At 56.0% G+C, this 15,179-nt stretch overlaps 1 protein-coding gene across 4 annotated transcripts in view; it reads right to left on the minus strand.

Annotated features, from left to right (window-relative positions):
• FRMPD3 (FERM and PDZ domain containing 3) overlaps positions 1-15,179 on the minus strand; it is a 52,783-nt gene that overhangs the window by 22,448 nt on the left and 15,156 nt on the right. Inside the window, exons 2-8 of one of the 4 annotated variants that reach the window (XM_061356744.1) lie at positions 9,940-10,043; positions 9,168-9,306; positions 3,088-3,250; positions 2,822-2,924; positions 2,442-2,487; positions 1,394-1,498; positions 379-486 (exon numbers count right to left, since the gene is read on the minus strand). In XM_061356744.1, the coding sequence (XP_061212728.1) occupies positions 379-486; positions 1,394-1,498; positions 2,442-2,487; positions 2,822-2,924; positions 3,088-3,238 (513 nt within the window). In that variant the 5' untranslated portion in view covers positions 3,239-3,250; positions 9,168-9,306; positions 9,940-10,043. Of the gene's footprint in view, positions 1-378; positions 487-1,393; positions 1,499-2,441; positions 2,488-2,821; positions 2,925-3,087; positions 3,251-9,163; positions 9,307-9,939; positions 10,536-15,179 lie in introns of those variants that run through there. The other 3 variants (XM_061356742.1, XM_061356743.1, XM_061356745.1) reach the window with 3 other exon arrangements.

The raw sequence follows: 15,179 nt of genomic DNA on the forward strand, positions 1-15,179 counted from the left end.
CACTGCCAGATGTAGGGATGTCACAGCAGGAGGTGACCAGAAGCCAGATCTCCAGTAACACTGCGGTGTTTGGAGGCTGCAGGGAGCCGGCCCCTGGTGGGGATGCTCACAGGAGCATCCATCCTGCCTGCAGGGCAGGTTCACAGCAAGGGGGAAAGTTAGAAGCGGGAGAAAGACAGCAAAACCCCATCCCTGCCAGCTGCAGAGCGTGAGCCTGGGGAGGTGCAGGGGCCATCTATCATGCAGTGGCAGTTCACAGCCAGGCAAGCACCGCTGCGGTGCTTGTGCAAGGAAGCAGGAGACAAGGGAAAATGGATGAGGCAGGGAGGCGGGAGGAGAGGAGCATCACGGAGCCATGCGGGGGGCGGAGGGGCCCACCTTCACGGTGGTTCGGCCATCGAACGTGAAGGATTTGATCTGCCCATTCTCCAGGAAGACCTTCAGCACATTGGGAATGAGGAGGAGAGCTTCTTTCTTCAACATGTCCTGGCACATGGGGCCGGCAGGAGGGGAGGAGAGAAGGATTGGGGGCACGGAGAGACAGAGGGAGGGAGGGGAGAGAGAATGAGCGTCAGTGATGGAGCGGTTTCAGCATCCTCTGTTTCCCTGGGCTGATGTGCTAAGAGGCACATTTCCTTTGAAAACCCAGTGTCTGCTGATCCATCGGGAAGCAGCAGTTCAGAGATTGACACATTCACATCCCCAGCTCCCTGCAGCTGCAGCGGGAACAGAGCATCCCGTTCTGTCTGGCACATCCCAGATCCTGTCCTGCTCCCCACCTCGTGTCCCAGAAGGGAGGGAATGGCCGGGATGGTTCAGAACCAAACCCTTTTCCTGACCTGTAACCCAAGGCGAGCCCACTTCACCCTGCCCATGCCCTGTGCAGGAAGGTGGGTGAAGGCTGATTTATTTAGCAAGAAGCATTTCGATCAGATAATCATGTAATTGATTTGCTTAAAAATAGAACTTGCTACAAGCACTTTACAGGGTTGCATTTTCTGGGTTTGTTCTCTTTTTCTGTATGCTGCTTAATAAAACCTTCCTGCAATTAAGAGATAGTGGCGCTGGGCTGCAATGCTACTGCAGCATAACAGCTCCCACTGCCACACAACACCCTGGTCACCCTGCCCCATTCATGGGTGCTCCTGGAAAGCCTTTGGCACCGGGGTGGAAGCCACAGACTTTCCTTATGGCAGGCATTGGATGTCACCATTGGGTGCCCAGGGGGATTTGGATGGGATCAGGTTCCCAGGGACACCCCAACACCATAAGTGTGCCCAAGGGCATCCCTGGGCTGCTCCCACTATGGAGCCCAGATGAGGGCAGAGGAGCCCTGTGCCCCCCAGGCTGTCTCAAGGGGGTGAATCCCAGAGGAAGGCAGGGCAGGACTTACTGGGTCTGTGTCGCCGACTGTCACCTGCTCTGAAAACCGGACCTTGGCTGGGTTGGATCTGAGCTTCGCCTTCTTGGCTGCGCTGATGAAAGCAGATTTGGGAGACTGGAAAGAGAGCACTGGGTAAATCACCTGCCTGCCCTCAGTGGTGCGGGGGAAGCCAGACACGGGGCCCAGAGAAAGCCAGCACGAGGATGGGGAGCGGGCAGCAAACCATGAGATGGGGTTGGGAAGCAAATCCCCTCCACTGTGGTTGTAGAGTGCTGCAGGCAGCGCCAGGATGATGAGCAGCAGCCCCTGAGGTCATGCCAGCACCCTCGGTGTGATGGAGGGGCTGCAACCCAGTGCCTGGCACCCTCTGTGCAGGCTGACCTCCAGCACACAGGAGCCAGGGCTTACTCAGAGGCATGGGTTTGGATGGGAGAGATGAGCACTGGTGTCAGCTGAGCAGGGCCAGGAGGAAAACAAAGCTCTTATGGAGCCCAGCACTGATGGAGCAGCGCTAGGTGCTGGCATCTCCCTCCCAGAGAGGAGCAGAGCTCTCCCACTTATCTTCTTCACCAACATCAAAGGGCTCAGTAGAGCAGAAATGATGCCCTGCCAACCACTGCTGCTTCGTGACAGTTCAATCTGCTCCAGTGCCACTGGTGCTGAGCCCCAGGGCACCAGCACCACCGCCTGCTGCACTGCTCGTGGCTGAGCCAGCCAGGAATGGCACATCCCGCTCTATCACCCCTGGCATGGTGGGTCACTTCAGATGTGAGCGCCCTCAGCAAACTGCATGGGTCTGGGGACAGTTTTCCTCCTTCCTTCCTACTTCCTTGCAGTGACAAGGGCAGGGAGATGGCTGCATGGCCACACTGACCCTGCAGGGATACCGCAGCGCTCAGATCCAACAGCTTGGAAGAGCCTTGGTGAGGTCGGACACCAGCCCAACACCTCAACTGAGCTGCCCCAGGGCCTCCAGAGATCCCACCTCGCTCTCCCAAATGGCTTTAATCCCCTGTCCTGGCTCCCTTGGGGCTGGTCATGGCCCCTCCAGTCTCACCTGGTGGGTGTGCAGGACCGTGAGGATGATGAAGTCCTTGGCCTTCCTGCGACAGAAAGGAGAGGTGAAGGTGGATAGGACCTCATGGTGGTGGACCTCAACACATGCATTTGGCTATCGAGGGAGAACATCCCACCCGGTGGTGGCTGAGATCTTTGTGGTGTCCTTTGGGTGCTTGGTTACATGGCTGTGGGTGCTCTCCCAGTGCTGTCCATCCCTTGGTCATCTGGGAAAAGGTACAGCACTTGCCCCAGGGCACTTGCTCTGCTCAGACTGAGGCTTCCCTATCCCAGCAGTGACCACCAGTGACAGCATCCTGGGGGTGTGCATTAACCAGCCCAGCACGAGCCCCCTCCCCTGACGGGGAACATCATCCTCACCTGACAAGCTCAATGAATCTCTCTCTGGGGGCTTCGCTCACGTCCTCATCATTGATGGCCAAGATCTGGTCTCCTGGAAGGAGTTTATCCTCAGAGGGGCCACCTGCCAGGAGAGAGGGTCAGGGCCAGCCCAGGCATCCCAGGCTGCGGGGCTGGGTTGAAGCAGGAGGGTCCCACGCACCCCCAAAGCCTGTGGCCCAGCGAGGGGGACAGGAACCCATGGAGGGGTCCCACCAAGGGAAGGTGCCGCCTATCGCACACCCTACCTGCTGCCACCGAGCGCACCACCACCGGCCTCTCGCTGCCGGCCACGAAGCCGAATCCGTAGCAGGGGTGGCGCTGGACCGTCACCTGTCGGAGCGTGTCCGAAGGCAGCTGCCCACATTCCATATCATCGCCGCCGCGCTCCTCCGGCATCACATGTCAGCGCTGCAGGGCAGAGGGCAGGCTGTACCGCACCCTGCACCCCCAGCTCACCCAGCTCCTGCATCTCCGGTGCTCGCTGGGACATGCACAGACAGCCCCCTCCAACCTTGCAGAGGGGCACTGCACCAGCAGCTTGGGAAGGGGGATACAGGACAAGAGGTGTTGGCCTCAAGCTGCACCAAGGAAGGTTTAGGCTGGATGTTAGGAACGATGTCTTCTCCAAAGGATGCTCAGGCATTGGAACAGGCTGCCAGGGCAGTGCTGGAATCACTGTCCTTGAAAGTGCTCACATACAGTGTAGATGAGGCCCTCAGTGCCATGGGTCAGTGGTGGCCTTGGCAGTGCTGGGGTAAAGGTGGGACTTGATCTTAAAGATCTTTTCACACCTAGTTGATTCTATGCTCATGGAGATACCACCCCAGGGTAAACTATGGCATCCTCTCCCAGCATCTCACCATCCTGTCCCTGTTCCAGCACCTCACTTCCTTAGATGGCAGATCTGTGTGGTATAAACTCCTGGGGGTGTGACTCTAGCCATTACCTGGGGGATGCCCCAGGATGCAGAGGAGACACAGCCCTGGCATGGCTGGAGTGTCATCTCCCTGCCTGTTCTGCAGAGGTTTACAAGCAGACTCAAGGACTGGCTTTTTCCTGCCATGCAACACAGCTCCACAATATCTGAGATAACTGGACACAAGTTCAGCCAGTCTAAAACCAGGATTAAGGCAGGTTCAGCCATGGCTGTTGGCACTACGACCCACTCTGTGCTGCCAGCCCCAGGACTCCTTGCAGCACTGACAGCCAGAAGATGGGAAGACCCAGGGTGAGGTCATGCCAAACCTGCCCTTGGCATCCCAGAGCAATGCCAGCCATGGCTCCAGGCCACTTGGCAGGGCTGCGAGCCTGCTATCAGGGAGCAATCCCAGCACCGCTGGGATGGCAGCACAGCACAGACAGATGGCAGCGTGCATGGCCACAACCAGAAAAACAAAGTGAGGAACACGCCATTGTTTCTGTGCTGCTCATCGCTTCTCCCTGTCCAGACTATTTAGCCTGCTTAAAAAAAGATCTTTCTTGTCCTTTTGGCAACACATCAATTGTCCCGTCTCTTATCAGGTTAGGATTTGACGCATCATCCATCTAATGCAATCTGTCTGCATTTCCCACACCCCCTGCCTGCTCCCAGCGCCGCACATTAGCATCCACTGCAGTGGGAAGAGGGACTGCACACGGGGATGAAAGAGAACAGGAGCTTCTTTCACAACAGCAGAAGCTGTGGCTGCCCCATCCCTGGCAGTGTTCAAGGACAGGTTGGACACAGGGGCTTGGAGCAAGCTGCTCTAGTGGAAGGTGTCCCTGCCCGTGGCAGGGCTTGGAACTGGATGAGCTTTAAGGCCCCTTCCAACACAAACCAGCCTGGGATTCTTACTTCTCCACACCAGCAAATGTGCAGCTTTGGGGCACACATCACTGCCAGGAAGGACAGTCCAGTGCTGCCCCTGATCCTCAGGTGAGCTGTCCCAACATCCTTTAAGGGAGTAGGGTCTGTCCCTGTCCCTGCTTCCATGTCTCCCATGAGAGCCAGGAGACCTCAAGCTCTGGGTGCCTTTCCCTGGTGTCAGGGATACAGCACTCTGTGGTGATGGGGTGCCACCACTGCCCTGCCCAAGCTGACCCATCCCGGGTGCCCAGCCAGATGGGTACCTGCGGCTTTCCCCTCCCTCATGTGGCAGCACATGGCTGGAGAAGCAAAACTGAGACCTGCGGAAGGGATGCTGAGGAGCAGAAGGATCTCCTGGTGTGGGGAGGGGTCCTGTTCCCACCAGGGGTCCCAGTTGTGGTACAGCACCTGCAGGAGCGGGATGCAGGGCTGGATCCATCACCGGGAGTGTGCAGCTGCAGGGAAGCACAGGCAGGACCGTCTCCCCTGCGGCTGGCTCCGCACCGCACCATTAGCTGCTCTGCTGCTCCCATGAGCGTTCAAAAGAACAGCAGCAACAACAAAAACATCACACGATTCACCCCATTTTCTCAAACCCGCATTATCCCAAGCCATTGTCTGCAGCTGAAAAGGGGACGGAATGCAGCGCTGTGTCTCCACACGCCTGGCGTGGCCAGGGGAACGCCTGCTGCTTGCAGAGATGGAGCTGGCTGCCAAGAGACAGCACAGCCACCATGAGAGCTGCTGGCTTCTCATGGGGAAGACTCCCCCTTCCCCAAACTGCCCACAATAACTCCTGCCCCCCATCCAATCAAACCCCCCCCCGGGGGGATGAACCACAGGGCTCAAAGCACTGGGATGCTTCAAGGATGTGACTGAGCTCAGTGCGATTGTTGTGGGGAAACCAGGGCAGGTGTTTGCCGAGCAAGTCACAGCCAAGTGGATGACAAGTCCCAGCATACAGCTGTCCGGTTAAAGCTGTCGTGTCCTCACATCTGTCCTGCTGTGTGCAGTTTGGGTGTGGGTCTCACCACCGCTCCTCCCCTTGCTCAGCTGGGTTACCATCAGGAAAGGTTAGCAGGGAAAGCTTTGCGGCTTAAATGGACAACAGGAAAAGAAAGCACACCTCATCTTAGCCACAGTCAGCCTGCCAGAGGGAAGAGGGGAATAGAGAGCTGGATACCATCAGTAAAACTCTTTACCAGGCTCTTAAGCTGCTCGTCTCCTGATAAGACTTCCACGCTGCAGATGCATTACCTGGAAATTGAATAACAGAGGACCCAAGTCCTTGTAAGCAGGATTTACCCACTCCTGGAGCAGCAGTAACGTGCTCAGCAGCAGGTACAACATGCCTTCTCTGGGCTGTGGCTCTCAACAGCCTTCCCACAGCAGCTGGCCCGTGCTGAGCCTGGGACATGACCAGAGCAAGAGGTGGGAGAAAACCAGCATCCCTAACACTGGTGACTACACCTTGGCTGCCCCCCAGGAGCCATTGCTTCCCTGAAGCCTGTTTTGTGTGTTTCTGCTTCTAATTCCTCAGCAGAGGAGTGCACTGGGGTGAGCATCTCTTGCAACAAGAATGGCACAAGGGAAAAAGGACTCGCCAGGAGAAGCTCCCTGTGGCCCAAGCAGCAGGAACCCATGGATGTGCCCCTGTTGGAGGTGTCCGCTCCCCATCTGGCTTTTCACGGTGTCTCAATGGACACTGCATGAGGACACCCCCTCTCCTGAGGCTTGGATGCTTCTGAGCTCAGAGCTTAGACACCGACCTAGTCACTGCTACCCAGCTCCATCTGGTCACTGCTACCCGGCTCCATCTAGTCACTGCTACCCAGCTCCATCTGGTCACTCCGCACCACAATGGGGATGTGCCTTCAGCTTCCTCAGCACTTTCAGATCTCCATGCTACAGAGCAGGCTGAATCCAGACCCCTCATTCCCATCCAGAGAGATAAAGGCAGAGCAAGAGTTACTCCAAAAGCTAACATGTATGTCTTTAGCATCCTACTGCAATGAATCCGAACTCCCTCTGAGCACTGGTTTCCTCCCTTTGCTTGTAGTGCCGAATGTCCATCCCTGCTAATGCAAAAAGCCACCAGAACAAACCAGTGCCACCTGACTGGGAGAAGCAATGGTCTCTATGTACCCCAGAACACGTGCACCATTCCCAACTGCCTTTAAACAGGATGGAACCAAATGGAACCACATTCTGCAGGTGAAGAAGAGCTGAAAGCGGCTCCAAAGATGGGGAATGGGTACGGAAAGGTCTCGAGCCCCCTGCGGAGGGGCAGTTTGCACAGATGGGCTGCAGGGCTGGCTGCCAGCTCTCCTCCCTCTTCCTCTGCTGCCATGAACACCCTGAGAACAAACAGAGCTTGTGGATTCCACTGCAGCACCATGCCCAGCTCCTCCATCTGCCGGGCTGCAGTTGGTGAGCGGCTTGTGAGGCGTGTGGGATCCTGAGCACGTGCGGCAGTGGCAGGAAATGCCGGGGAACGGGCCAAGAAGTGTTTTTATGGGGAGCATATGGCAGCTCCAGCCTCAGACGCTGGTTTCCATCTCAGACAGAGCCTGCGGGGCTGCCAGGTTATGTGGGGACCAACGGCAGGGGCATGAGCAGAGCTGGGATCCACTGCGATGTGCAGCTCTGCTCCATCAGCCCCACACTTCTGCACCCAGCAGGTCTCTGGTCACCTTGGAAGCTGCCATTTGGACCATGTTAACACGTCAGAAACCTGCATCAGGGGCAAACTGATGCTGCACTTCCAGACCCCCATGAGACTGCTTGGCCATGCTTATGTGCAGTGGTTGATGGCTCAGGAAAGGCTTTAGCAGCAGTTAATGCTGGCTGAAGAGTGCTGGACCAAGGGGTGCCAGCCTGGCTGAGACCAACGTTAACAGCAGCAGAATGACGCAGACCTCCACAGACCCAGCCTGGAGACCTGCAGTGTGCAGCTCTGCCATATGGCCCAGGGCTTTAACCCGTGCTCCAGCTCGGATCTGCTGTCAGCATTAGGAAGCAATTTAAAACTCAGCAGAGCTCTTCAAAAGGTTTCCTTAGTGGCTGGCGTTGGGTCTGTCCTGAGCTGGCAGGTACACCAGGTATGCTGCTGGGGCAGAGGCTGGGTGCCAGATAGCAACTGTGAGGGCAAAAATACCCTGTGCTCTCAGTGCAGGAGCAAGTGGACGGCGAGCAGCGTTCCCCAGCATGGCTGGAGCTGAACTGCTGGGGAAGGAAGCCAGCAGCCAAAGGCAGCTGTAAATAACGAAGCCATAGCCAGGCTCTAGGCAGCAGCCACAGCTCTGCTGCTCAGCCTGCAGCCGTTCAAACAGTCAAAGTATCACAGTATCACAGTATGCTAGAGATTGGAAGGGACCTCAAAAGATCATCTAGTCCAATCCCCCTGCCGGAGCAGGAACACCTAGATAAGGTTACACAGGAACGTGTCCAGGCGGGTTTTGAATGTCTCCAGAGAAGGAGACTCCACAACCTCCCTGGGCAGCCTGTTCCAGTGTTCTGTCACCTCACTGAGAAGAAGTTTCTTCTCAAGTTTAAGTGGAACCTCTTGTGTTCCAGTTTGTACCCATTGCCCCTTGTCCTATCATTGTTTGCCACTGAGAAGAGCCTGGCTCCATCCTCGTGACACTCCCCCTTTATATATTTATGTACACTAATAAGGTCACCCCTCAATCTCCTCTTCTCCAAACTATAGAGACCCAGCTCCCTCAGTCTTTCCTCATAAGGAAGATGCTCCACTCCCTTAATCATCTTAGTTGCCCTTAGTCCTGGCACCCCTGCTAGGGATAAGAGGGATGGAGGCCAGGTGGGAATGCCAGGACCTGTGATACCACAGGGGTGGCTGAGAGGGATGGAGAGGGGCTCAGCCCTCCCTGGCAACGAGTGGGACCAGCCCAACTCAGTGCTCCATCTTGAGGGTGAGAAAGGCCATTCCCAAAGGAATGCTGCTTGTTAATGGAAAATACAGCATGAGCACAGCTAACAAAGACCCTGCACCCAACCTAACCCAGGGGGAAAGTGTCCTGAAACAAGCCCTGTGAGACACAGCCAGAAGTACCACTGGGAATCTGAAGCCCAGCCTGAATTGCACCTTCCACAGGCAAACACAAACGTTGTCTCCCCATCTAAGACTTGGGCTCTCCAGCCTAGAAAGGATAAGAGGAAGAGGGACTGTGACGGGGACCCTAAAACCAGCCTGACATGGGGCAAGGAGCTGGCACTATGAGAACTGGAGGAGGTTTAGCACGTGGAAAAGGCAGGACTTTGCCACCCAAGAGCAAGTTAATCCCTGGAGCTCCACTTGGGTTTGAAAAGCAATTTCCAGCTATTAAAGCCAGAGATTCCCCAAAATTCACATGCTATAATTTGTCAGGAAGTGTCTGATCAAGATGAGCCCTCTCCCTCAGTACACACAGGAAAGGGCATGCTGTGTCCCAGCACAGCAAAGGGACACGGACCCACCTGTGTGTGTCAGGCCACTGGCATGGGCTCCCCGGGGCTCATGTGAATGTGGCAGAGATGGGACCCCACTTGCACGCACCAGGAGGTACCAGGGCTCCAGGGCAGGCGTTTGGCAGCAGCACCACGGGGCATTGGGTACCTGTGGGAGCGAAGGATGCTGAGCGTGAGATGAAGAGAAGCTCCATAGACTGCGACAGGTTGGGGTGCTGAGCAACCTCTCTGAATGCCCCCCAAAGACAGTGGGTTGCTTCATTTATGTGGGTTTTCAGACTATTGCAGCCACTGTTCTTGTGTAAGTGTGAATTGGTTTTACCTGGGGACTCCCACCGTTTTCTCTCCCAGTTTTCACTAGGATTTTTGTCTGTTTAAGGGCCTTTTTCCCCCCACTTTGCTGAGGAAGAAGATCAAAGCAAAATCCTTTAGCAACAGGGTCAGGCCCTAAGGCTCATGTTCCTGCCTCGCTCAGCAGCAGGCAGGGGAGCTGCTGCCCTTGGGCTGGAGGAGAGGGACCTGAGACAGGCAGAGCTTCCTTCATAGTGCTCTAACCAACCTGCCTGCAATGAGTGAGGATGGGTAAGAGGAAACCCCATCTCTTCTCTAGCGCATTGAGCTCAGGTCCTGAGCACGGGCTGCAAAAAGAGAACGGTTTTAGGATATTTTTCCTTCTCTTTGTGGATGCCCAAGCAGCTGGGCACTAATCTAGGGCCTGGGAGAAACTGTTTTCCAGCTCCTCCTCTGCTTCCATTCACCACCGTGACTATGGGCATGTTACCTTGGTCCTCTCCTCTGCGGTGCTCCACTGGTGTCAGCAGGCAGGAGCCTCCTTGCCCTGGGGAAGGCGTTACAGACCCAGAGGGATCTTTATCTCTGCGAGGACTATAGGAATACAGTAACCAGACAGTCAACACCAGGCTAAAATGAGATCAGCACATAAGAGGATTAATCAGAGATAAGGAGAGATGGAATAAAATTTGCAGTGTTTTTCTCCCTTATTTGTGTGATGCTTCAGCTGCGTGATGGGGGCTCGGACTGACACCAATTCCCCACCGCTGCTCTCTGCCACTCAGTTACTGCTGCTGATGGAACCACTCAGCCTCTGCGTTCCCTGATTTCAACCCTGGACACCTTTGCACTGTGTTCACATTGCTTTCTGGTGGTATTGGAGACAAAGAGTCGGCCCCATGGGGAGGAAGGGGCTTACAGCAGGCAGTGGATGCCAGCCCCAGGAGCTCCTGCCCCTCTCATGCTGCTATGGGCAGCTTGAACCCACATGGAGCCTTTCCTGCGGGAGACACCAAATACACACAGTGTGTCCCCAAAGCCTTGTGCTCCTCAGGGGCAGCAGGAGCACAGCTCCCTCCATGCCTGGCACTGGGAGAAATCTATTGCAGCATACAGAGTCCAGAGGGGAGTTAAACAAAGAGGAGATTTACAGATCCTTTATATCCCATTAGTGAGAGGGCACAGCCTGCATGCCCTGCCAGGAGGCTGTCAGCCCCTTGCCCCCAGCGCCACAGAAAGAGGCTTCAGAATACAGTCAAGCACTTCTGGCTCTCGTGAATCACAGGGCTCTTGCTCTGGATTTACAGAGAGCACTTGGCTCAGCTGATGCCTTGCTGGAGGTTTTGGGCACTGCTCTCTCCACCCAGCACAGCGCACAGCAGAGCAGTGCAGGGATCTGGAGCAAGGGATGCCAGCAGAGGAGGCAGGATGGCAGAGGGGACAGCAACATCCCTAGCTCAGAAGGCTCCATGGCAGGGACTGTCCCACTAAGCCCCAACACTGTCACCAGAGCTACACAGGAACCAGCTTACAGGAGGTGATGAACAGCACCATTGGGTCCCCCTCCACCACTGCCCTTTTCTGGATCCCTTTCCGGGCTCTGAGGCTCAGTAAAGCTCTTGAGTCAGATAAAGGCAAACCCATTAAAACCCAGAAAAAAAGCAAAGGAGCAGGGGAGCCTCTCCACACGACTCTTTCAGCCTGGGGCTGCCGGCATCTCTAGCTTCTCTATAATCTCTTTATAACCTTCTCTGGGCTCTGCTGCCTGTGCCAGTGCTGCTCCTGCGGGTGCAGGGCAAGGAGGGGACCCTGCAAGCTGCAGCATGCTTCCAGGTAGCCAGCCCTATATTTAGAGACAAACCTGCCTATGTGTGCTCTGCTTCCTCCACGTGTGTACACAAACAGTGCAGCCTTGGGAGATGCATCTCTGTTTGCTGACAGGAGGCACGCACCTCTCACCAGCACCCACATCACCTGGAGGAGCTCACCTAGGGAAGCAGCATGGGCATGGGGACGCAGTGGTGGCACAACATGACACGTGTGCCCCAGGGTCCCTGAGGGATGCACACAAGTGCGCTTCCCCATGGGATGCAGGCACACGTGGTCCCCTGTGGGATGCAAGCATGTATGGTCTCCTGAGGGATGCAGGCACACATGGTCTGCCGTGGGATGCAGGTACACATGGTCCCCTGTGGGATGCAAGTATTCATGGTCTCCCGTGGGATGCAGGTACACATGGTCCCCTGTGGGATGCAAGCATGTATGGTCGCCCGTGGGATGCAGGCACCTGGGATCCCTGTGGGATGCACACGCACATGGTCCCCTGTGGGACACAGGCACAGGTGCTGGGAAGCCCACGGCACCTCCTCTTCCACCAGACCAAATGCCATCCAAGAGCCTGCCTACAGCACAAATCCTTGCTGGCCACACAGCAGCTGCCTCCCCATGGCACACACAGCCCCATGCTCTGCCAGGGCTTCCAGACACACGACCGAGGTGGCACTCACTCAGCTGTGGCTGAAGAAGGAAAGAAGGTGCCAGGGCAGCCTTTGGGCCCCGGATCACCAAAATCACCAGGATCTCATCACGCCCATGACCTGCACGCACCCATGGCATCTGGAGAGCACTGGTAATGCAGAGAAACACCGATGGGTTTCTAAACCAAACCAAACCACTTATAAATTATCAATCTCATAGGTTTGCCTTCCCCTGTCAGGTGAAGGGGAGCCACAACTCATGCTGCTGCTTGCAGGTGGGCACCAACCACCTCAAGTGGAGCCAGCACGCTGAGCACATCCCATGCAAGACTCTTGATGGAGATGCTGGTGTGGCTGCCGCTGAAGGCACAATAATGCTGGCAAGCATCTATACACGGAGCTTCATAGCAGCAGACCTCAGCACTCCTGCTGCATCAGAATCTGACGATTTGCCGAGTTCCTGCTGTAGTAATTAGCTTGATCAGCCCATGCAAATCAGTTTCTATTTGAAACCAGCTTTATTTAATGGGATCTGCTCAGCATTTGCCTCCTGAAATTTTCATGCAGATCAATCTTCCCCATTTCAGGTGTGAAAGGCAACTGGGGAAGGGAACGGCTTCACCTGCCCCACCACGGGACCCAGCTTGGCACTCACAGGCAATTTCTCAGCTTCATTACTCATGCACAAGTTGATGCCTTTCCAGAAACAAAGGGGCTTAGGCTCTGAAAAGCCATCTCCTCTGGCTACGGATTATGCCATTGGATTGTTCCAGTCATTTAGACGAGCCTTTGGATAACCGAGTTTGCACAGTTTAGCCCTTGGTGTCAGCAGGTTCAGAAGGAGAACCCCTCCACTGGGGCCTGTTTTGGATATGCAGATCAGACATGCACAAGGAGATTCGTTTTCAGAGGTGGAAGCTGAAAAAGCAATGCCAGTTCTCATCCGTTCCTGGCTGACATTTTATTTAATAGGCTATTTATTTGCCTCAGCGTCCCCAGCAGCAACCGCCTCTTCAACCAACCATAACGCACTGAGAGCACCTTTCCCAGTGCCAAACCAGGGGTCCCAGCTCCTTCCTGGGATTTAACCCTACAATCCCCTTGGGAGCATGCTCCTTCTCTGCCTGGCAGTTAATGGGCCCTCAGGGCAGGTGTTCCCCTGATAGCTGATGGCATTAGCAGCAGAGAAGGCATTAGGACAGCAGCCTGCCTGAGGCTGATCAATGCTGCATCCCTCCTGCTGGCTCCATGGATGGTTCCATGCCTTCCAGCACTGATTGATAACCCCAAACAGACAGACACCCCCCAGACCTCATCCCTCACACCTGATACTTCCAGGGATGCAGAAGCCTGAACCTGTCTTTGAACCACTGGGACAGGGGTCCCTGAAATCCTTAGGGAGCCTGGGCTGGAGCCCAAGCCAACCCATGCAGACTGGGTCTGTGCTGCACAGACCTTCCCCAGCTCCATGGGCCCCGGACCAGGCATTTTGGTGTGATGTGCCCCGAGACATGCACAAACCCACAGCGAGTGAAACCCCTGTGGACACACACAGGTCTGGTCTGAGTCCCCCAAGGGCCCAGGAGCTCTCTCACTGTTCTGTCCTGCTTGGGTTTGTCTCCTACCTCTTTCCTGTTCACCTCCAGAGCCCTGCTACAGTGCTCCCCGCTGATCTGCAGAGGGTTTTAGCTGGACTCGGTGTCTCAGCCCCAGCAGGGCAGATACAGATCAGGTCTCAGAGGCTGTGCTCCTGGTGCTGCCAAACCAGGCTCACACAGGGCAGATGTGAGATTCCCAAGGGGAAAACCCCTTTGGCAGAAGGGGGATGCCCGGGAGAGTGTCTCATCCCTGCAGAGAAGGGGTCAGGGCGGCAAGGCAAGGAGCTGCCCCTGGGAAGGCAGCGTGTGCTGGAAGCAGGCAGCCGCCGGGACACCCCAGCCCGCTCTGCTCTCCTCTTTTCTCTCTTTCTCCCTCTCCTTTCCTCCAATTCATCTTTCCGACACGGCCAGCGATGCTCCCGCAGGCTGAAAACAACGGAGACAGAGCTTCAGGCAAAGCAATTTCAGAGCCGAATCAAAGCTTAAACGACCTAGGCGCAGAGCAGCTGAGCAGAGACAACTCGGCACGGGGGAGACAGAGCGGCGCGGCTGTCCTGTTCTCCTGCAGAGCTGCGATTCATGTCCAGCATGGGGGACAGCGTGTCTCAATCTCCCCTGCCCGCCTGCCATCCCATTCTGCCCCCTGCAGCATCACTTTCCCCCTCCCATCGATGCAAGCCCCACCAGCAGCACAAAACCGGCCCTTGCAGCTGTAGCTGAGTAAGTACCTGCTCGCCCAGCACACCAGCTCCGTGCTCTGCATAGCAAGCAACAGCTTCTGCTTTCCTGACCTTACAGCCCTGCAAAGCAACTCAAATCTTCCAGGCAGATACATTTTTTCCCTACAGATGCTCCTCTGCTTCTACATGAAGGAGCTGGGAAGGAGGGATGGATGGATGTGTAGAGGGATGGATGGATGGATGGACAAGGAGAGGGGTAGATGATAAGCTGGTTTCTGCCACGCAAATATATCTGGACTCTTAACAAGGAACAAGACAAATCCTCAGCATGACTCAGCCTGAAACACATGCTGCTTTCCAGCCCCACTGTAGGGACCAGCGCACTCCCATTGCACAGCCCCAGCCCCATGATGGAGCAGTCCATGGCTGCCCCCCCAAGCACCCATCCTGAACGCGTTTCACAGGCAGGACAGGTAGAGCCAGGCGGCTCCTGAGGCACGGACAGGCTGTGCATGCTGAAAAGCAGCCGGGCAGAACGGGGGTAGACGCTGTGCAAGACGAGGAGCTGTGCGTGGCTGACACGTTGCTCAGTCTCTCCCAGACCTGAAAGCAGCTGTCAGAGCCTGTCTTGTTCCAGCTCCCTGCCTCTCCAGACACACCGGTAATTCGGCTTCGCTGTGTGCGTTCCCTCTCTGGAAGCCTCACTGCTTTCAGAGAGCACCAAGAACACCCAAACGGAGCAGAGAAATGGAAGGCACGGGACCGCAAGCATCCCCCCAGCCTGGTGTGTGATGGCGTCTTGTGCCCCAGAGCTCCTGCCAGGTGGACAGTGGTCATACAGCACGCTGCTCAAGCTCAAGGCAGCAACGTGTCCTTCTGCTCCTGTGTTTTACATGTGAAACTCCTCACCCCGCAGGGCTCCGCGGCTACCCCAGCCCCAGGGAGCCGATGCCGTCCTCACCCAATCCCCAGCCA

The sequence above is a fragment of the Neopsephotus bourkii genome, unplaced genomic scaffold (assembly GCF_033783945.1).
Source record: "Neopsephotus bourkii isolate Nb327-2 ecotype Australia unplaced genomic scaffold, CSIRO-AGI_Nbou_v1 NB_867, whole genome shotgun sequence".
In the NCBI taxonomy this organism is placed as follows: Eukaryota; Metazoa; Chordata; class Aves; order Psittaciformes; family Psittacidae; genus Neopsephotus; species Neopsephotus bourkii.